Genomic DNA, 23,548 nt, shown 5'->3' on the forward strand with positions numbered 1-23,548 from the left:
GCTACTGCGCATGTGCGAACCTCCGCGACACAACCAAGATGGCGGCGCCCTGCCTCCGATGCCACCGGGAGCCCCCGCAGTAGCGAGGGTAAGGGGCACCAGGGGGGACCCTGCTACATGTAGATGGAGGGAACAATCAAAGTAATGCAACCATGTCGGCTAAGACCCTAGCCGACATGGTTGCATTACTTTGATTGTTCCCTCCATCTGGACACCCTGTATCTAAATAAGCTAGATAGTATACTATTTTGGCAGTTCAGCCAGCCAGCACTTACCATCACTCCTTATGTGTCAGCAGTACAATGTTATGCAATTACATATCGCTATATGATGAAGCCTGTTCGCTAATATAAGAGACCTTCTCATTTTGTGCCCTGGCAGTACAGCATTACATCTGTAGTACCTCCGTTGTGGGCTAACTCCCCACTGTTGATGACGTAATGCATAACATACTAACAGTATTATAGGCTGCCCTATAGGTATAAATTCATAGGGATAAGAGCCATTATGCTATATTTTTGATGTAATCTTACCCCATGTATACCAGTGAGCACAATTACATTATTGCGCTGGATATCCAATACGGAAAATACAGCGCATGCGCACATAACTGAACTCTGCACATAGAGTTTTAGCGAATGTGGCTGCACCATTCTGAATGCTCTCTCCAGCTGGGCATTCTACGTGTAATAAATGTACTATTAGGAGATAGGGATCTCCACCCTTTTTTCCTTCAAGGAGCAGCATAAACAGACGCAACAACATTATTGCGCTGGACATCCGATACGGAACCCACTGCGCATGTGCAGAGCACGGAACTCTGTACTAAATGTATTAAAACACAGTTTCACTGCATTATGTACTACAAATTGACACACAAAATGCCTATATACTCTAGACATCTGAACCTCCTTATGCCTAACTACACTGTTTAAAAACCATTAAAAACAGACACGACTACGATTGGGCAAAAGGATACCTAGGAGGATATAAGTCAAGCAGATATTAATTCCAAGAATAGACTACTAAGCCCTCTATCTTGAGCACTATATGACTTCAGAATTTACCTATATTGAGCCATTTGCATACACTAGGAGACCAAATCTGATTGAACATATCTCAGTAAATACTCACCCTCCTATATATATATATGTATATATAGGCAGTAAAGATACGATTAATATCTAAAGGAGACACCATCTAGCTATTTGGTACTTAGATACAAGATACAGGCCTTTTTGAATTTTCTAGAGACCTTAACTATCAGTTATACATGGATCTCCAGTCTTTAGGGATTCATTCTATAGATACTGTATATACTTCTCTTTCTATTAGGATTTATATCTATTTTTTTTTCAACTTTCTGTTTTTATTGGAAAGTACAATTACAGCCAATATTCCACAGCCCATTGTTACATTTCCATTTTTATCCACCACATGTAGTGACAACATATAGACGTATCTACTTATCACAGTACAGACAAAACCAGAAAAACTTGACAAGAAGACAGGGATAGAGGTTAGGAAGGGGGGGGGGGAGGGAGGCTTTATTTTTCCAGGGTCTATCAAATGCGTCGCATAAATTAATCGCGCATTTTGCCACTGCCACAAGATGTGAGATCGCAGCACTATGGAAACAGCAGGAGATACCAATTATTCCTAAGATCAAAAACAGAATTTGGCATGTTTGCCGGATGGAACAATTAACGAGTTTAGTTAATGACTCCGGCACAAATTTTCTAAAAGTTTGGGATCCATGGTTGACCCAGGAAGAAACTCCAGGAGTGGATGCCGCCTCAATCTTGCATTAATTAAACCAAGTACGTTCTCCTTTATGGGCAGATTAGACAAAATGACATAGAGACGCACAGCTATCAGATCTTCCGGTAGCCATAGAAATGTGGAAAATAATGGTAAGAAAAATAAAAGAATCTCTGTAGATCCCGTCACAGTTAAAATCCTTAGCGAGGGCCAAGAAATTCGAACTCGAAAAGTCTCCATACCTTCTCCAGAGCCTGGATTTATATCTATTTTTAACACTACATTACGTTTATTAATAAAATGTATTTTAACTGTTGTATTTAGATGTACCTCTGACCTATTATACTATAATATTGGTCTACAGTGCGCCATTAAGAGGGACCTTTTTGAGTGTATTTTGTCTCGACAACAAAGTACACTTATCCTTTATCTACCTATCCATTCCCAGGCGGCACGCAGTTACCCTTATCTGGGGTTTGAGCAAGGTCTCCATTCATCTTTGACCAATCATATAAATAATAAGATATAAATAACACATAATAAGATATAAATAACACAAAGGGAAGAAGTGCTTCAGACTTAAAAGTAACATTAAGGAAAAGGAGTCCCTGCTCCGAATAGGTTACAATCTAATTGGTAGGTAGGAAGAACGTACAGAGACAGTAGGAGGTAATTCTGGTAAGTGCATCTGCAAGGGGCCAAGGTTAATGTAAGAGGTGTTAATTATCAGCCATTGATCTACTCATATGCTTCCTTAAGTAGGTGTGTTTAAAGGTGGATAGAGAGGGTGCTAGTCGGATATTGAGGGGAAGGGCGTTCCAGAGGTGTGGGGCAGTCAGTGAGAAGGGTTTAAGGCGGGAGAGGGCTTTGGAAACAAAAGGGGTAGAGAAAAGACATCCTTAAGCAGAACGCAAGAGTCTTGATGGTGCATAGCGAGAAATTAAGGCTGAGATGTAGGAAGGGGCAAAAGAGCTTTAAAAGTGAGGAGGAAAATTGAGTGTGTGATACGAGATTTGATAGGAAGCCAGGAGAGGGATTTCAGCAAGGGAGATGCTGTGACAGATTTAGGAAAGAGCAGAGTGATTCTGGCAGCAGCGTTAAGGATAGATTGTAGGGGAGACAGGTGGGAGGCAGGAAGGCCGGACAGCAGGAGGTTACAGTAATCAAGATGGGAGAGAATGAAGGCCTGAGTCAAAGTTTTAGCAGTTGAGCAGCAGAGGAAGGGGCGTATCTTTGTAATATTGCGGAGGAAAAAGCAACAGGTTTTAGAGACGTTGTGAATGTGAGAAAAGAATGTGAGAGAGGAGTCGAGTGTGACCCCTAGGCAGCGTGCTATGGCTTCTGGGTGAATGATGATACTTACACTTGTTAGATACCACTGCTACAGCTAGTGATGTAGGAAATGGTGCTTAGAGGGGCAAGCATAATAGTAGCACTGAAGGTGGACAGAACCCCTATGTAGCACTCTGTTCCTATGTGAGATGGTGAGTTAAATTAAAACATATTTATTCATAAACTCGTTAAAACAATGGGGTTTAAAACATATATTAAATAGTACCAAGTGTTCGGTAAACTCTTGGGGTAGTTTACTCCAAAAGAGTATTATATATGGATATTAAAGTCCAGTGTTAGTGAATTCACTGGCGCTAGTAATCCTTATTTGTAATGTGTATCTAGGGATTGGTTTGGAGTGGAAATGAAAGTAGTAACAATATATGTAGTACCACAGTATTGAGTACTTGTTGGTGCACTTTTAAACGGGGACCTTCTACTGTGCTGCTAAGGTGTGCAGCCAGTATTGTGATATAGTTGTGTTTGTTACAATTCTAGGTAACTGTGCACCAAAACGTGATCACTCGCGTCAGTTAAAGAGTAACTGTCCATGAGCGCTGTAGAATAGAATATTATATCGTGCAAACCTAAGACCTGAGGTATGCAGATCTAGAGTTTGCACTAGTACTCGAAAGGTTAATACTGATATAACATAGGCACTTCAGAAACTCCTATATTTGTTAAATAAGGATTGTCTGCTAAGTATTGTACCTTATAGGATCAAATGCAGGTTAGTGATATAGAGCCTTATCCTAGATAGTGTAATACTACTCCTTATATGGTATGGAACTGGCACTGCAGATTTTAATAGCTGGATTGGACACTAGTTGCTTATAGAGGTTGTATACTCCTATAACTTAATGTTGTGGTAGGATGAAAGCAATATACAGTAGTCCCTGGTAGTATAGATATTAGTAATGTGCCAGATAATTATAATCATTCCCTATTCAGATCGACTCACAAGACCGTCAGGTCTGCTGTGAGTCCATAACTGTGCAGGTAGCCGAGCCACGCTGACTCTCCTGATGATACTTGCAACAGTAATATAGAAGGAGGGAATAGGCCCAGGTTTGTGAGGAAGTATGTAGAGTTCTGTTTTTGCCATGTTTAGTTTAAGTCGGCTGTGGGCCATCCAGGATGATATAGCCGACAGACATTCAGAAACTTTAGTCTGTACCGCAGGTGTAAGGTCAGGGGTAGAAAAGTAAATTTGTGTGTCGTCAGCATAGAGGTGATATTTGTACCCAAGAGAAGTGATTAGGTCACCTACAGAGAGTGTGAAAAGAGAAGAGGTCCCAGGACAGCCCTGGGGTACCCCCACAGAGAGATCAATAGAGGAGGAGGAGGTGAAAATAGCAGTAGGGCCAGAGACCAATTCAATTAGATTACAATAAAGACACAGTTGGAATTGAGCTACAGCATGGCTACTTCTGTCTGGAGCTTCTGTCTGCAACAATCAAAGAGCTCCACAGCAATTAGCACGATTCAGCACCATTCTAATTGAAAAGGTTAAAAAGTTATGTAGGTATTGTAGCAAAATAAAGGATATATATGTCATTCACACTACACTTGCACTTAACATTTGCACTTAGCAAAAAATGAAGACTACAAGGTTCTATGGGTCCTTAATTATGTGCTCACCCTATGCACAGAGATTGCGAGAACTGGCACCTATTGCAAGCAAACAAATGGCAACTGTGAGGACTCACCCGGTGACAAATGCAGAGAAGGAGAATAATGAACCCAAGTATAAGCAGCCCAAAATGAAGAGCAAGACCGTGATGGTGGATATGGACTTTGAGAAACAATATTTGAGCACCCCACCACAAGCTGACCTTGTACCTGCTGACCTGATCCATGGTCATCGCTTTACCGGAGGAAACAAGCCAATGTCTGTACCGGACATTTCTGCAGTCAGAGCATTGCTTTGACCTCAGGATTTGAGCAGTACATCACCTCACCATGCACCTTAGGCCTGAAACTGGAGTGTGAGAGTATCAGAGGCCTCTACAGAGGTCCCTCATGTATGTTTATCTTTATTTATTGTCATCCATGTATGTAGCACATTAAGTAGACATTAAGAAAAAGAGTCCCTGAACCAAAGAGCAGGAACTGTTCCTCACGAGGAACACAGTTTTTCGTCAGCCTCCTGTGATATTAATGTGGTTTATTCTCAGTAAGGCAATAACAAGACATAGGACCACCAACTCAGGGGAAACACCGTGACTGCAGTCCACTGTTATTTGACGAGTATGTCCCCATGACAATCCACTCCATGTCCTGCTGGGAACATTGACAGTACTTGTAATGCCCCTGTTGGGGAACCCATGGCCACAGCACTCCTGGCGTTATAGGAGGGGGGAAATGTCACTTGCTCTGGAAGCCAGCAACGTGTTGTCCTCTTGGAAGTATTGGAAGACATGGCTGTACTTTCCAACATCCAAATGAATAGATGGCAGCAGCATAGCCACAAGGGAAGGCACATCTTTTTGACCAGCTGCGTTCCCAGCAACATATCCCCTACGAGCTTTACAGCTTTCACAATGTGAATTATAACTTGTCAACAGGAAAACTCTCTATTGCTAAATCTATGGAGAGAGAGAATTTCTGTCACACACCAAATAGTTCAAACTATCCAAGGATATCGCCAAAAAATGAAAAGATACATTAGATGGCCTACTAAGAGTGCCATGCTCTCTAGGCTGGGGCTCATGTAGTAACTGGTGTGCATTATGTTTGAAGTTATTATTACCAGTGCCACTGGTGTATTACTGAGTATTTGTTTACAATTTCTAATGTTTTCTATACAAGTTTATTTATCAGTAACTGTTATACAATATTATGTTTACCATTCTTATACTGAACCTGAAATAGATACGCAGACCTGTTTTTTTGCTATGGGAGGGTAGTGTGGGTGACTGTAGTAAGTTTATACAACATTTACATTCTAACCATTTGTATAGAGAACTTACATCAGAGATTTCAGCAGTATCTATTACGTTCCCTGGATTTGTGTCTCCACAGATGGGCGGATCCAGACAAATGTTTATCGAAAGAGCACTGCTACCAACAATCTTTTAAACTTCAACAGCTGCCATCCCAAACCTCTGAAAAGAAGTATACCAGGGGGGCAATTGTTTAGATTGCGAAGGGATTGCTTCACGGATTATACCTTCCTCTCTAGGGCTAAAGAACAAGAATCTCTTTTTCTGGATAGAGGATGGAGGTTTGAGTAGGAGATGCGTACAAAAAGCTTTTAAAAATGCACAGTATATGCACAGAGATCGATTAATTCCCTCTAAAAATAGACAAAAAAAAAATAATCATTTTGACGCTGAGGTTTATCTCTACATATTAGCCCCGTAGTAGATGCGTGCAGAGGTTTTCAAACACGAGACGTATTTTTAGGGGAAAATAATGTAGGCTTTGATTAGCTGAAGCTTTGACAACATAAATACGGCTTGAGTTCAGCATACAGGAGCAAAAATAAACATGCCTAGCTCCTCTCCGGAGCGCTGACGATAACAGTGTTCACTCTATCTATAAATTGGGGCGCTAAGCCTTACCAATGATAATACACAAGTTAGGCATAGAAGAGTTTACCTTTGGGTGCCAGCTTACTCCTGATTGGGATATGGGTTGAAAAGTCCACATGCAGGGTGAACTCTCTTCACCAGTCGAGTGTAGTAGCTTCCTGCACAAGAGAGCCCCTTGCAGTGAGCTTTGTCGGCTTTTTATGTCTCTAACGTGCTAGTTGAGGAAGCTAATTAAGCCCAGCTGCTCTGGATGTAACCAGTGCTGTCTCAAGCTCCCCACTTGATTTTGGGAACTCACAAGAATATTTCTTTCAAACAGCATATAGAGTGGTATCAATGTCTGGTAAGGACTTGCTTCTGGAATTGGGTATAGGTGCAGACTTTCTCCATGTCACATACTGGTCGGGGTACGGGCTACGGTTGGTGTAGTGTGTATCAAGAAAAGGGAAGTCTAAAAACAACACACATAATGTGATACAATTCAATCACCAATAGAAAAGTGGTAAAAGATGCACAGTACACGTACAATGTTAAGAAGATAAAATCGCAATGTGAGTTTACACTGAGTGAAGCTCCCCATTTATTGATACTGTGAGGATTCGCGCCACGGGCAAACCCGCTTCCAGTGCCTCTTTACCTTTTCCCCGTGCCGCCCAGGCTCCTCGGTGGTGTGCCTCACTTCTCACTGCCCCCTCCACGGCCGCTCCCGCACTTCCGGGTCGCGCATCACTCTTACGGGCGCGCGCGGACCCAGGCTTCTATTTATTGGCGCCGGGCGCCTGACTCCACCTCCTCTGATGCAGCCCGCGCATCGCACGCTTCCCTGCCCCTGCTCCATCAGCTCCGCCCCCAGACCGTTCTCCCCTACCATGTCCCTCTCAGGGCCGCTCTTCCGCTCCTCCCCTTGCCCGCAGTCCTAACTTCCCAAGCACTTCTCCCCTCTCTGGTCCTCCCTCGGGCCGCTCCTCCGTCCCTCCCCTTGCTCTGATAGGCCCCAGCCTCCCTGGCACCTCTCCCCTATCAGGTTCTCCCTCGGGCTGCGCCTCTGTTCCTTCCCTTCCTCTGATAGGTCCCAGCCCCTATTTAGTCTCCCCTCACCATTACTTCCTTGCTCTGCATAGCTTCTGTACCTTGGTTCTGTCTGCTGTTGCCTGGCCCCTTTTGTCTTTCAGTTCCTGTTCCTGTCCCTGGATATTCTGCTGACCTCCCTGGATTTTGACCTTTGGCTTTGGACTTCTACTACGCTGCTCTCTGGAACCCTTGGATTTGGCTTTGGATTCTACCTTGCAGACTTCTATATCCCCTGGACATGGCTTACGGACACTCTACTACGCTGCTCTCTCCAGTCCACGATCCAGGCTTACAGACACTCTACTATGCTGCTCTCTCCATCCCACGACCATTGGCTTATGGACTTTACCTTTCTACGCTGGAGTTGGCAAGTACGGTACCCTTTCTATTCTTGTTACCTGAACCATCTACGCTACTTCCACACTCCGGCCGTGCTCCCGTTTACTGCTAGGTGTGTGGTATTACTCCTTTCCACCTCAGTCCCGGGGTCTCGTCTGGCTTGTGGGCAGGCCGAGTGTTACATATACACACTACACCAGCCACAGGCCATACCCAAAATCAAGTGGGGAGGTGTCTGTTCACTAGAAGATCACAATATTTCTTGTTTTCCTTTCATCTTAACAGTACTATAGGGTCATTTTTTATATTTTTTATATTGTTCATGGTGTTTAAAAGCAAAAAGCAGGAGGGAGACAGGGTCAAGATTGATGCTTGGAGGAGGGAAGAGTAGCAGAGTAGAGGGAGGAGTTGAAAATATGTGCGAGTGTGGGGATTAGAGTAGGAGCAAGAAGTTTGAGGAGATGGGAGGGAATGGGGTCAAGAGGACAAGTGGTAGAGGGAGAAGAGATCAGTATCAGTAGCGCAATCAGGGGTGGTGCAGGGCCGGCCTTAGGCTTTGCAGGGCACAAGGCGGCATGCTGCCAGCAGTGCCCCCCCCTCTGGGTGAGTGAGTGACTCGGTGGGTGGGTGTGTGAATGGGTGGGTGACTGGGTAGGTCGGTGAGTTACTGGGTGGGTGGGTGAAGGAGTGACTGAGTGAGTGACTTTGACTGAAGGGGTGGGTGGGTTGACTTTTGACTGGGTGGGTGACTGACCTTGACCGGGTGGGTGCTGCTTCCTGTCCCACCAGACGCTTCCCCTTCTGCCCCCGATATCCCCGTGGGTCCTGCCCGGGGCGAGAAGTAGGCTTGAGGGCGCGGGAGGTGGGCGGATGGGGGGGGGGCGGCACGGGAGGTGGGCGACTGGGGGGGGGGCGGCACGGGAGGTGGGCGACTGGGGGGGCGGCACGGTAGGTGGGCGACTGGGGGGGGGCGGCACGGGAGGTGGGCGGCGCAGGAGGTGGGCGGCGCAGGGGGGGCGGCGCAGGGGGTGGGCGGCTGGGGAGGGTTACATTTAAGATTATACTTAGTAGATTCTGTTTACAATTGGGGTTCTATTTGTCGCTTGCACTTTACTTTTGTTCTTAAGTGTTTTTATGAATGAGTGTCGCTTTTTCATGATTTGCTCAATACATTTTATGTGATTGTTTGTATACACCTTGTAGTGCCCCATTGTTATGGAGATTTTTCTAGCGTTTGTCTTGTATTGTTTTTTTTTTTCCTATGTTTAATGAGGGTACTATTCTTATACTAAAGATAATAATATCTTTAATAATAATGTGTTGTTTTTTTATTACTCATTGTGGATAGAAGACCGATCATTAGGTCACATAGTAACATGAAGGGATTACATAAAGTGTATTGTTACGGTGTTTGCTGCAATCACTAAGTACCAATTAAAAGTGATTGTAAATGTGACTCTTTGTGTAAGAGACAGAAAGCCAAAGGAGCAATCATTCTCCAATTAATTAAATGAAGGGGGGAAAAAACCTCTAACAGCAAATAAGTACATGGGCCATGTAGCATGCATAGTCAATTTCATTATAACCACTAAATTGTTTTTATATATATATATATATATATATATATATATATATATATATATATAAAAAAAAAAAAAATATATATATATATATATACAGTGTTCGACAAACCTATACATTTGCACGCCCCGGGCGAGTGGATTTAACATCGTGGCGAGCTCCTGTTGGCCCAAGCAGCACACGTGTGGTACTAGGTGTCGAGTAGATATTTTTGTTCGGCGAGTAGATTTTTTGGTGATTTGTCGACCACTGTATATATATATATAACTACACAAACAGTGTATATATAAGGTGGTGGTAAAGCCATTGCACATACAGTATTATTAAACATCCTTCCTCGTTCTTGAGCCATCCCTGTGGCTTCCCTGTTTCGGAGACTAGCCTGTTCATTTGGAATCCCTGTTGCTGACCCCCAGACCATGACCCCGATCTCGCAACCTGCCTCCTGCCCTGACCCTTTGCCGGTTGCCTGGATTTGGCACCACTTCCGCCTGCCCTGACATCCTGCCTGCTTACTGACTATGGATACTCTTATAGGACTCTGTCCCTGGGCTCTGGTCAGTTAATTTGTTTCCCTACCTCAGCCCTGCGGGTCCGCTTCCTGATCGCAGACGAGCACCGTCACACTATCCCCCCTTCTCTCTAACTATTCCCATTTTCCCCTTGTCTCTAACTCTCTCACTCAACCTCCTCCTCTCTAACTCTCTCACTCAACCGCCTCCTCTCTAACTCTCTCATGCTCCCCCCACCTCTCTCACTCTCCCACCACCTCACTCACTCCCCCTCCTCTCTAACTCTGTCACTCATTCCTTCTCCTCTTTAACTCTCTCTCTCCCCCTCCTCTGCAATTCTCTCACTTTTTCCTTCTCCTCTAACTGTCTCTCCCCTCTCCTCTTTAACTCTCTCTCTCTCCCCTCTTTAGTTTGCCCTACGAACTGTGTTTCTTTGTAATAGGTCCTTGATGCCTCAGTGTGGTACTGAATAAATCACACGCTTTTATCAGGAACATATTTACAAATGAACTGGTAAAAGGGGTTATTTTAGCAGTTGGTCTCCTGCTTGTGTTGAGAAACAGTTTGCTTATTTTCTACAAACAACTGCATATAAATACACATAAGAGATACTTTTAACATGTTGATTGCATTTTATTTCTTACTGCCTTATGTAAAAGCTAATTGAATATTTTGTCTCAGAGGAATGTCTGTATGTATCCGTCTGACTCGATTAAAAATTTAGAAGCCGCAATGAGCAGCCTGTTTCCATAGATGTGAAAATGCAATGTTAAAAATAGAATTAACTTTTTGTAAGTGTACGGCACATCAATCCACTGAAGGCAAAATGATGCCTGAAAGTAAAGTGTCATCATTTCATTTGCACTGATAAACAAGCCATCTGCAGCACATTTTTAGAGCTGTCTTCTAAAAGCTTTATCACAGCTGCCCACGATCAATATTTTTATATTGCATAATAAAATAAAGACACTCCAACACCCTTGTTTTAATTTTTTTACTGCACATTTTCTTATCTCAGTTCCCCATCTGCACTTCCAGGTGCCAACGCACTGCTGACTCTCTACAGGCACTCGTTCACTGATTAACTCATTCATACTGCGGTAAGTACTGTATTATGGATCAGAACTCAACAAAAATTATATTACATTTATAGCAAATACCAATAGCACTTGTGAGCACATTCACATATCTCAGACAGGTCTGAAACTCTGCCTTTCCCCATTATCTCTTAGCATACAGTGCTTCCACTGCAGCCAGGGATTCTGGGAAATTACATGCAGTTGAGCACACAATGTGTCACCTTTTGCTTCTATTGGAGAATGGGGAAGGACTCCCCCGGGGTGCTGCTAATACTCCTCCGTATCATAAGATCCAATGTATATAAGTGAATAACAATAATCAGAAAAGGAACAGATATGTTGATAAACTATATATAGCTGTAGCTTGGCCCCATAATGATGTGTTTGGCTGTATGGCAAGACGAATGGGGATGGGGGAGGGGGGACAGGGGAATTGGAACAATGCTAATGTGAAGCACACCCCTGGACTGCCATAATCCCTTACCCTCCTCCTATGTAATCCTCCAACTGCCTAGACAATGTCCCACACTGGCCGCTTCACAGCAATTGTAAATCAAAATGTACTCACTGATGTAGATAGATGTCTCTTCCTGAAGGCGTGCGTCACTCCCACAATGGTAGAAACGATGAGAGAGAAATAGGAAGGAGTAAGCACTGCAAAAAAAATCCGGACTGGAGGCGGGTTAACCAGCAATAAAAATGTATTCAGGCATAATGCCTATACATACACACCAAAGCACGCTCCTCTGACGCGTTTCGTGCCAAAGGACCGCCTTTGAAACGCGTAGGATTGCCGGGAGGACCAGTTTCATTGAAGCACCAGGAACCGGAAGTGACATAGAATGCTGACTAGTTCAGGAAGTGACTGTCGCGGACACCGGAGAAGGTTGCGGAGTACTATGAACTGGTCTGTGCCCACATTTTTACATTGTTTTGTGTAAATCACATTCCTGATTTATTATATAAAGCTGAACCTTGGAAAAAAGAAGTTTCCTTTAAATCTTGTGATGACTTCGTGGTGGTGAAGATGCCTAAAAGATACCTTTACATATCTGAGAACAGCCACTGAAATGTAAGTGCATATCTCACCATTTACAGACACAAGTTATATACTGTGAACTTGCTTCACTATTGTGCTCTTTTTTTCTTTCTTTTTTCTTCCCATGATACGAGGTGTGCTGATTATTTTGGATATCTATTGCTGCTGGGAATTGGGAACAATTCGACTCTTCACGCTGCACCACACCAATCCTATTCAAGTTTGGACTTTGATCTAGTTAGAGTGCTTCCTTTTTTGTTGTAAGGAATGGTGTCAGACCCAACAGGACTAAAACCCACAACACCTGCTTTTCTAGACCACAGCTCCAGCAGTGTGAGCTAAAGTAAGTGATGGGTAGGGGCAGCCAGCCTCACATAAAGGTGAAGCCCAGCTGGGTGCCCCAAAGCCGTGTGTAATGGCCACCTCTGTGAGGCTCATTTTGGCCTGTATGTTATGTGTTTTGTGTAACCTCTTCCAGAAGAGAGCTATATCACTGTGTGATATCTGGAAGGGGGAAACTGTGTGTCTTGGGGAACTGGGATTGTCAAAAAAAGCACTTTTATTCCCTGCATTAGTGTTTCCCTCGCACAGTTATCAAGTCAGCAATGTCCTTTGTGTTTCTAGTACGGTATTATCTCCATGTGCAGAGACAGTAATTCTCTTAGCTGGGCTGCATACAGAGAAATACCGGTTCGTGGCAGAGCTTGGGAGCGGCTTGAGTACTGGGACAATGGTGAGTGGGGAAGGGCTGTAACTCAGGTCCGGAAACTGTTTCTCGGTGGTGCTGAGCCTTTGTTCGCTGAGATGCAGGGGCGCCTAACCCGCAGGGGGTATGGGCAGTAGTGGGATTCAGCCGGTTCACACCGGTTCGTGCGAACCTGTACCTAAATTTTCCTGAGGTCGCAGAACCAGTGCGAGAAGGAAGAGAGCAGAGCTTCTGCTAAAAGGCTGGGCAGCTTGCTCCATCCCGATTGGCTGCATTACACAGCAGCAGCCAATCAGGAGGAGGTGGCAGGAGCCTGGGGGTGGGGCCAAAAAGCAGAGAAAAAGCATGCAGCAGAGAGAGGTGATGCTGTGTGCGCTGTGTGCTCGCTGTGTGCTGTGTGCTGTGTGCTGTGTGCTGTGTGCTGTGTGCTGTGTGCTGTGTGCTGTGTGCTGTGTGCTGTGTGCTGTGTGCTGTGTGCCTCCTGCCTGTCTGTGTGCTGTGTGCCTCCTGCCTGTCTCTGTGCTGTGTGCCTCCTGTCTGTCTGTGTGCTGTGTGCCTCCTGTCTGTCTGTGTGCTGTGTGCCTCCTGCCTGTCTCTGTGCTGTGTGCCTCCTGCCTGTCTCTGTGCTGTGTGCCTCCTGCCTGTCTCTGTGCTGTGTGCCTCCTGCCTGTCTCTGTGCTGTGTGCCTCCTGCCTGTCTCTGTGCTGTGTGCCTCCTGCCTGTCTCTGTGCTGTGTGCCTCCTGTCTGTGTGCTGTGTGCCTCCTGTCTGTCTGTGTGCTGTGTGCCTCCTGTCTGTCTGTGTGCTGTGTGCCTCCTGCCTGTCTGTGTGCTGTGTGCCTCCTGTCTGTCTGTGTGCTGTGTGCCTCCTGCCTGTCTGTGTGCTGTGTGCCTCCTGCCTGTCTCTGTGCTGTGTGCCTCCTGCCTGTCTCTGTGCTGTGTGCCTCCTGCCTGTCTCTGTGCTGTGTGCCTCCTGTCTGTGTGCTGTGTGCCTCCTGTCTGTGTGCTGTGTGCCTCCTGCCTGTCTGTGTGCTGTGTGCCTCCTGCCTGTCTCTGTGCTGTGTGCCTCCTGCCTGTCTGTGTGCTGTGTGCCTCCTGCCTGTCTCTGTGCTGTGTGCCTCCTGTCTGTCTGTGTGCTGTGTGCCTCCTGCCTGTCTCTGTGCTGTGTGCCTCCTGTCTGTCTGTGTGCTGTGTGCCTCCTGTCTGTCTGTGTGCTGTGTGCCTCCTGCCTGTCTGTGTGCTGTGTGCCTCCTGTCTGTCTGTGTGCTGTGTGCCTCCTGTCTGTCTGTGTGCTGTGTGCCTCCTGTCTGTCTGTGTGCTGTGTGCCTCCTGCCTGTCTGTGTGCTGTGTGTCTCCTGCCTGTGTCCTGTTTGCACTGGTTGCAGGCTGCACTTATTTGCAGTGGTTCCCCATGGTCTCTCTGCTCCCTCCCCCTATCTTTCACCCCTGTGAGATGTGAGGGGGGTCAGGGAGAGATGTGAGGGGGGTCTGGGGGAAATGTGAGGGGGGTCTGGGGGAAATGTGAGGGGGGGCTGGGGGAGATGTGTCTGGGAGAGATGTGAGGGGGGGCTGGGGGGATGAGGGGGGGGCTGGGGGAGATGTGAGATGTGTCTGGGAGAGATGTGAGGGGGGGGGGGCTGGGGGAGCTGTGAGGGGGGCTGTGCTCTGGGTGTGTCCTGCCTGTGTTTGTGTTCTGTGCAGTTTGCCTGCTTGTGTAGTTTGCATGTGTCCATTTGTATTTGCACTGGTTGCAGGTTGCACTTATTTGCACTGGTTCCCCCTGGTCTCTCTAACACCCCCCCCCCCCCCGGTGTCTCTTCCCCCTGGTCTCTCTCTCTCCCTCCCTGGTCCCTCTCTTTCTCGCTCCCCTGTCTCTCTCTCTCTCCCCCAATCTCTCTCCCCCCCCCACATCTCTCTCCCCCCCACCTCTCTTCCCCCCACCTCTCTTCCCCCCCCACCTCTCCTCTCTTCCCCCCCCCTCTCTTCCTCCCCCCCACCTCTCTCCCCCCCCACACCTCTCTCCCCCCCCCACCACTTCCCCCCCACCTCTCTCCCCCCCCACCTCTCTCCCCCCCACCTCTCTTCCCCACCACCACCTCTCTGTGTTTTGCTTGGTCTGCAGCCTCTGCTCCAGCGAAAAGATAGAAGACCGAGGCCTATGTAAGGGGCATGGCCAATAAGTGTTCAAGTTGATCTTGGAGTTGATCCTGGAGCGTAGACTGGAGACTGTGACATCACAACTAGTGGGCTATTAGAAAGTGCTACTTGTCGAATAGCACTGAGAAGACGGAGAAGAAGCTGTTGAGGTAAGCCTACTGACCCAGGCTCTTGCACCTAGTTGAGGCTATATTCTTCCCCCTCAGGCCCCAGTTGCTGAGTGTTACACTGTGATTGTGTTATTTGTGTGCTTGCTGGCTTTCCAGAATAAACTTTTATTTATTCTACTACTGTGTCCCATCTGGTGATAGTGATCACGGTGTGAAAAGTTCTGGTCTCCTGTGACAGGTAGTATCACTGTCACATCTTACTTTTGAGCTGCTCACAGCTCACACATGTAGCTAATCTAGTTATTAGTGTATCTCACAGGTATCTCAGGTGTGCACCACATGGAACATTAAACTATCAACCAGGATGTGGAAGTGGCCGCTTTTAAAGGAAGCCAGAGGGAGGGAGATACTATAGGTATATGTACTAATTTTTGTGCTACATGAAGCATACAGTATGCACAAAGGTGGCTGCGGTATAACAGAACAGGGATATAAATATTCACTGTGCCACCTGCCAGAGTGCCAGACACATACTGAATGGAAATACTTTATTTTAAAATAAATAAAACTCTATGAACTGCAGGAAGTGATTCCACTTGCTTCACACAGCACACAAAGTGTTATTGGGCTGACAAGTTTAGGGAACCTTTGGAATGGGGTATTGTGTGCACTATATGTTGTGTTATTTTGTATGATGCGCTGGCCTTTCTGTTTTTGGGGGTATTGTGTCAGACCCAACAGGGTCAGAAGTTGAACCCACACAACCTCTGCTATCTAGAATAACAGCTCTAGCCATGTGAGTTAAACCAGCTGATGGCTAGTGCCACTGTCACAGTATACTTAGTAATGATCTCTACTTCTCATTGACTGCTCATATCTGTACAAAGCACTTTACCATTTTCTGGGATATAGAAGCAGCTATAAGTATGAACAAGCAGATTTTGATGTTTTAAGGACTAAATTCTTGACAAAGTAATTATTTTTTAGTTAAATGTTCTTTTCTCAGTCATTTTAATAATTATATTCCCCTGAAAAGCAGTCTAATTCTTTTGTTGCCACTTGCAGAGTGAGTCACACTTCCAAGGGGTGTATGTATGACTCCTATTTCAAAGAACAATTCAGCACTACAGAATCGATTTATTTGCTCTTTGATGACAATTGGCAAAGTGTCTTGAGATTAAATACAATAATTCAACATATGCAATGTGCATATTATTATAATTCCTGTGCACTTACTCAAATAATTCTGCCAAGTTAGAAACATTTATTATTATTTTTTTACATGATTTGCACATTTGTTGCATTACTGAGAATTATGAAATGATGCTACAACTATAAAACAATGCGTAATATTAATATTGCCTCTTTAATAATCTAAACGTTTTTTTTTGATTAAAATAAGCATACTCAATGAAATCCACTAATAGAAATGCTAAGACATACTACTGCAGATTACACCTTAAACATTGTAGGAGTAAATTATTATTATAACTCATTAATACAGTAAAGGAACAGATGTTAAACATTAAGAGACCTGCAACATGCTGGAAATGGGTTAACAATGTCAAGCACGAGTTTACATCAAGTCTTTGCTGTGCTACCACTACCACTCAGATTATTTGCTTATACAGGAGAGATCATTTGGTTACCAAAGTGCACGGTGAAATATTGCCATTATAGCAACAATAGTAACCTCTCACCAGATTTTAATTTCCTTTGGATCTCTTGAGAAAAACAAGTCACACAAACAGCAGGCGCTGAAGGTGTTGTGCTACAGTGGAAAACCGCACCTTGTTTAATTTTTTACATTTTTTGGTGTATGAAATAGATCCGGTCATAACAATTGCACAAGTCTAGCGTGACCTTGATTCTCATTGTGATTAACCTCTGACTCAGGTTTCTGCGTAAAATTTATGCTAAGAGAGTCAATTTCATCTTGTGCCTCATGGGTCACTATTCAATATGTTTTGGAGCTGATTCTCCATATCAGGGAAGCCTCTGAGCTCCATTCACTTCAACTAAGCTCAGTCTTCGCAGACACAGAGAAGCAGCTTCAGGGTATATTGAATAATGACTCCGGAGACAAAATCTATATTCGGTCTGCTTTGTAGGCGTGTTCCCTATGCTAAGGAAAATGTAAGCCCCATTCAAATGGTTGCATCTTAAATATTTCCGAACAGGGATGGGCTGCTCTGGAGGGCCTGGGGGGCAATGGTCCCCAGGCTTTTCAAATTGCCAAAAATGGAGTCTGGTAGAGCTGGGAAGCATGTGATGATGAGTGGGCTGCTCTTGGAAAGGCAAGGGTGCACCCTCCAGCCTCAATCAGAGCAACGTGATGCTACAGCCACCCCATAGCTTACCCCTCCTGCATCTTCAAGGGAGAGAGCCCCACAGACCATAAGGGCATTATACTAGCTTCTGACCACATGGTGCTGCAGAGCCCCCAATTTCTGCTCCTCCCTAGACCATCCTACTCCTCTCTACAGTGCAGGTAAGTTAGTGTTTCTGTTTATGCATGTAAAGATGTAGCAAGACTTACTGTACTCGGCGCCGCGGACAAGTAAGTAAAAGTCTATGGCACCGGGACAGTCTGCCGCGATCGTGCTGCGGGGGGTCCATGCTTCTGAATGGCACCCTGTAACAGGTGACTTATCCCTGTCACAAATGTGCCTCTAATCCAGCAGTGTGATAGTTAACTGCTGGTAGGCAATTAACTAACACCACCTGGCTGATTACAGGTCTTAGAAAAAGCCTGCCTCTGAGACAGGAAGGGAGATTCTTCCTGAGTTCACACGTGAGTTGGGCTGACCTACGAAGCAGAAAGAGCAGAGATATCCTTAGTCTCACACGTGGGACTGACCAAGGAAACACTGCACATGAACAGATGTCTTGAGCTGCAAGCTGACAACAAGACAAAGGGGGACAAGACTTCTAAACCTGACTGCTGATAAAGCTTGAGGAAAAGGCAGCAACCCAGGAAAGAGAGAAGCCTTCCCACTACAGTTACCAGAGAGACAGATAAGACTTTCTTTTGGAACAGTTATGTATCTGTATATATGTTTATATTTTGGGGCTGGTGAATAGCTTAGCTAACCAACCCATTCAGAGAAGGCTGAGCTACATGTGTAGATAGTCTCCAAAGCGGAGATAGGTTTTTGTTTGGCTTATTTGCATATGTTTTGTTGTGTAAAATGGACAGGCGCAATAAAGCCTAATTTTAATTTCACCTTAAAAACAGTCTCCATTGCGTACCTCTGAACACGTCTCTTACACACCCCCACAGTGTTAATCCTCCAGTACAATGACCAGCACCATCATGTGGCAGCGGCACCAATGACAGTCATGCTACAGCTTTATACAGTACAGTGTGTGTTTTTGATGAATATATAGTTTGTGTGTGTGGCAAGCATTGTGCTTATGTATATGGTTCGTATAATGTATTTGTACATGGAGCATATATGCTCTGTGTGTTTGTGACCTGTGTATATGGCGCATGTATTGTGAAAGTATATCTGGTGTATACATTGTGTATGTACAGTGTGTGTATATCTATATGGTGTTTGTGCATGGTGTATATATCTGATGTGTATGGTGTTTGTATCGGAAGTGCTTTTGTGTGTATATGGTGCATGTATATGTAGTCAAGTGCCGCTGGCTATAGCCTTTCCCTGGCCTCAACACTATAAGTCCTGATAGGAACAGGCAGTGTTGGGGTTAAATGCCTGCGCAGGGCCTAGCCTGCAGTTGTAGCCTGGATGGGTACTATGTTGCCTTTCCCAGGGGCAGGCCTAAACCGGCAGTTGGAGTGTCAAACTTGGGAAGGGTACTGACTGGGTCACATGTATATGGTGTGATGCCTGTCAGTACCGAGACCTGCCCAACACGTTAGAAGCCTTTCCCCCGGGTATAAAAGCTGACACTCCACCAAATTCAGTGTGCTATAATTAGGCTGTGTGGTATGGTGTGATACACTTTTACCTACAAGATGGGGAAGGAGATAAGGAGGGAAAGAGATAAGGCCTCAAGCCCCTGGGTCTGCTCCAGGGAATGGAGATGATGCCACACTGTCTACCCAGTAAAGATGCCATTGTACCAGCTATAATGTGTGGTCATTGTGAAGTAGAATTGCCTCTGGGGACCATCCTGCTTACAGCAGAATCCTCATGGGATGGAGGCGTTGCACCCTGAGAAGTAGAGGTCTGCCCTGTTGCTGCTCCCACACAACATCCGCGGAGCAACTCAGACCTCCATTAACCAGCAGGTTAGCTACAGCACCAGGGAAATACCCATGTAGTGGCCAGATCTCCCGTGGGAGGTTGGAAACACGTGCTCCATAGATGTTATGCATTTTTGTGTAGACCCGGCCTCCTGATTTCTGGGCCAGATGTTTGGGCAACAAATTTGCCAGCCAGCCCTTGATCCTGAGCAAAAAGAAGATGGCCTTGCATCAAATTGTATAGGGGCCAATGTACTCGTATTAATTCTCTTTGCACTTGTTTTCCATGTGAGCATCAGCATTATTTGCAAGATTCAAAGACCTGCATAATATCGTGGGAATTATTAAATATCTTTTTTTCTGTCCATCATTTCCCTTGTTTTTGAGTCAAACGACTCAACAGGTATCGGGTAAAACCCAATCTCTCTGGTTAACAATTTGCATCAAAAGTTTATAAAAAAAAGTTAATTTGCAAACATTTTACATTTTATACGGCTGTTTTCAGCAAATACATATTTTGGATTTTTTTCTTACTGTGCATCAGTCATGCCCAATTGTCTATGCGTTGAGACACAGACCACAGTGAGGTTTATTTACTACACTGCAATAGCCATTATTGCGAATCAATAGCGTTTGACTTAAATGGTCATAAACAGTCAATAATAGATTTTACACCTTGGTGAGTACATCTCTTGGCGCATAGCAGAGGGCTTTCCTTTGCTGAATTAAGAATAGAACTGCATTTTACTAATCAGAAACATTTCCCCTGATAACTACGGTCTAGATTTCATTTAAAGAGGGTGTCTTTTCTAGATTAGACAAAGAAGTGATGTGTGTTTCCTGTTAGAAGCAGAACAGAAGCCAAAACACATGGCTAATTATTATTTCAGTCCTACGTGTAGGTATTTATTTATGTATGTCTTTTTGACCCACATGAGGTTGATAGAGGCCTATAAAAATCATCTGTGGAAGGTAAAGCTTGACTGTATAAATAAAACAATCCAAGTTTCTTCCCTTCGTGAACATCTGTACATGAGAGGGTTTGTTTATTATCAATCTAAACATGTGGAGTTTGACATATAGTAGGCATTACAAAATCCAGAGCTTTTGGCACTGGTTTAGGAGATCTTTGATATTCTATCCGGTTGCTACCAGCAAAAATGACAAGTCTCTGCTCTTTTATTGCAGGGAATAAAGGAGGTTTACAGACGGCAGAACAGTTCCAGGGATGGAAGGCTGCTATGAATCATCAAAGATTGATTTCCGTCTGAGCATGACTTCATTACAAATAAACCAACCGGACATCGCCCAAAAGCTGTGATCTATATGGACATTAAATTAATGGAATTGTTAGTGTAATAGTGGCAGAAGCTTGTGTGGCTGAGACACTGCCCCTGGTTACAGAGTAAAATAAATATGAAAAATAAAATATATCTATGTAGCACATATTCCCCCACCCCATGGAAGATATGGTGGCTACAGTGTATGTGCTGCTTTACCTGCGGCTCACAGGAGGCCTGAGCCTCCACTTCTGAGAGCCTGGGGTGTATCGGAATCAGTAATCGGTAGCGCCTCCACCTGTATGGGATCCTACTATGTGGGATAACGCCGTTACAGGAACCCCATACAATAAAACACATGCTGGTACGTATAACAGTTTTACTGCATACAAAGAATACTGAACATATATATACAGTTCCACACACTCGGTCACGCACGACCGTGTCCTCCAGTAACAACCAACCCTGTGTCCACACACTGGCGATATAGTCCCACAAAGTTCTGAGGGGCCCCTTGGGCACCCAACCACCCTGGTGTCCACGAGTAGCAACTCCCGCCCAAATGTGTGTGAGAGCGCTGCCCCCACTAACGTGTTTATAGTTGGTGCACTTGTAGTACCTGCCTGGTGCTCCGGCACCCGGTAACGCCACCCAGAAGGATAGGATCCTCGGATCCAGCGACGGTGGTGGTCAGCAATGACGTCCGCCTTCACGTGGTGTGCCCTCCCGCAAGGAGTGTATCACCTGTGCAGATAGTCTCCCAATATGGTGGTCTGGTCCCAGACCCCCGGATAACCAGTCCGTAGCCGTGTCTTGGCTGCGTTCCTTAACTGGAGTGCTAAGCGGGCAATGTCCCTATCTAAGGGCAAGTCCCTAGTGCAGCCACAATCTATGTGGGAGTTGGGGCCTAGATGGGGCCTAAAGGGGGTCTGGCCTAGTGCTAGGTGCACGGACACCCTGAAGATGCACACCCTACCCCTTCCTCATCCCAGCTCCGACTAGCGTGGTCTCCAGCATGCGCAAAATAGCAATTCTCTGGTGGTATTTTGCCCCATAGCCTTCGGGGGGGCTGTAGTCCCTGAGGAGCCCCATCTGGGTGATGGCCGCCCTGCCGCTCCTCTCTGCGCATGCGTGCGCAACTTCTCTGACACTGTCGGCACCTGTCCCCTGTCTCCACTGCCTAGCGCACCCGCGCCGGATGGTAAGGGGCTTAAGGGGGACCTGGGATATATCTATATTTTATATAACTACTGCAAAGTACTGTAAAGCAACAGTCCCTTTGACAATTCAGTTACTTAAATTACAATTATACGCCCCAATCTCTCCTCCCCTCTCTTTCTATCTGATCTCCTCTCTTCTATCCAGGTAAATTATTTGCGCGTCCAGATTCTAGAAAGAAATGTTACATTCTTTCCCGTGTTACCTGTCTCTATCATTCATCTTCTGTATCATCTGGCATAACAGAAGAATTGTCACTCATTGTGAAGAACATAGGCACTGCACATTTGTATACAATTATTAGGGTTAAATCTGACCCATTGCCTACAAGAAGAGGTGATGGGGATTTTCGCTCCTACCTATCAAAGCCTATTGGATTTTTACATTAGGAACAGTTTATCCTCAAGGTCTGAATGACGGTCTGGCTTTGGAATGTTTTCATTTTGAAAGATAAAACATTTCTTGGGCGTGTGTTATAATCGGCCCATTGTATTTTTTTCTGTCTCTATTCCCCATTTTTTGAAGAAGGTTATGAAATTATTTACTAAGAAATGCTACTTGTACCTGATCAGGGTTGTCCTTGGGACAGAACCAGAGCTTTCTTATAATCAGGAACCTACAAGTTTAGGGAAAACTTTGGGGATGATTTCTGGAGAGTTGGAATAGCCAACATCACCACCAGTGAAACAATCAATGCATGATCTTCCACTCACGGATGGCTTCCTGTGAGTTGTGCCCTTTTTTATATTGGGGCTTCCTCTGTGCCTATTTCTTGAATCAAAGTATCTTGGGGGTTGTTCTCGTCAAAATCCCGTTCGTCAGGCAAGATCATATCATAACAAAGTAACTAAAAATATTAATACAAAGTTTCACTTTATTACATCAACTGTAGAAATTATGAAAAATGTTCGAAAATGGTGTGGTTTGCACTGAAAGCATTCCTACACCTTTTCGAGCGCACTACTTATACAATATATTAGATTTTTTTTGGTGTTTTTAATAGACATCTTCATGTCTGAACTGGTTATTAACTTTATTTTTTATTTGTTGGGGGAGTTACTGCAATAATATTCTTCTCAACTTAGTATCTCTTGATAGAGCATTTTTATCAGTCTTATTCTTCATTCTCTTCAGTGCAAAAAGCCAAAAATGTTTTTTCTCCATAATGGTATTAACTCATTTTTAAGGTTTGTAAGAAAAAAAATAATAAACTGATCAAATACGGACAGGTCTAAAAAAGGAAACTCAATTAGTAGTTATTTGTAGTTAAAGGTTCTGGACCATTGCTCAAGGCATTAAATGTTTGATAGTATAGGGTCCATATTGCTAAACACCAAATCAATTTTACAAGCTATATTACTAGGTTCACTCATTTATCCTACAGATACACTTTCTTTGCTACTATTTTTGTATATGGAATTTATTATAAATTAAATCATCAGCAGGAAACTCCACATTGCAGGATGTCCAGAAGCATTCCACTCTAAATGACCCGACAAGAAGTAATAGTTTTTTGATGAGTTTCAAGCCCATGTAATGCATCATAAGATGGGAATGGTCCATTCATTTGTGTATTTCAAAGATACTGCTTCATAATGGACTGTAGGCCCCTT

At 44.8% G+C, this 23,548-nt stretch overlaps 1 protein-coding gene and 1 long non-coding RNA gene across 2 annotated transcripts in view; both read left to right on the forward strand.

Moving 5' to 3' along the window:
• STK3 (serine/threonine kinase 3) overlaps positions 1-6,189 on the forward strand; it is a 248,534-nt gene extending 242,345 nt beyond the window's left edge. The window contains exon 11 of the mRNA XM_075582648.1: positions 6,118-6,189. Coding sequence (XP_075438763.1) covers positions 6,118-6,174 — 57 coding nt within the window. The 3' untranslated portion in view covers positions 6,175-6,189. The remainder of the gene's footprint in view (positions 1-6,117) is intronic.
• A 5,560-nt stretch (positions 6,190-11,749) lies between these two features.
• On the forward strand, positions 11,750-23,065 carry LOC142488513 (uncharacterized). The gene is made up of 3 exons (XR_012799459.1): positions 11,750-12,593; positions 15,077-15,260; positions 20,626-23,065. It is a non-coding gene; the product is annotated as an uncharacterized LOC142488513 (long non-coding RNA).
• The last annotated feature ends 483 nt before the right edge of the window (positions 23,066-23,548 follow it).

The sequence above is a fragment of the Ascaphus truei genome, chromosome 2, assembly GCF_040206685.1.
Source record: "Ascaphus truei isolate aAscTru1 chromosome 2, aAscTru1.hap1, whole genome shotgun sequence".
NCBI classification, from domain to species: Eukaryota; Metazoa; Chordata; class Amphibia; order Anura; family Ascaphidae; genus Ascaphus; species Ascaphus truei.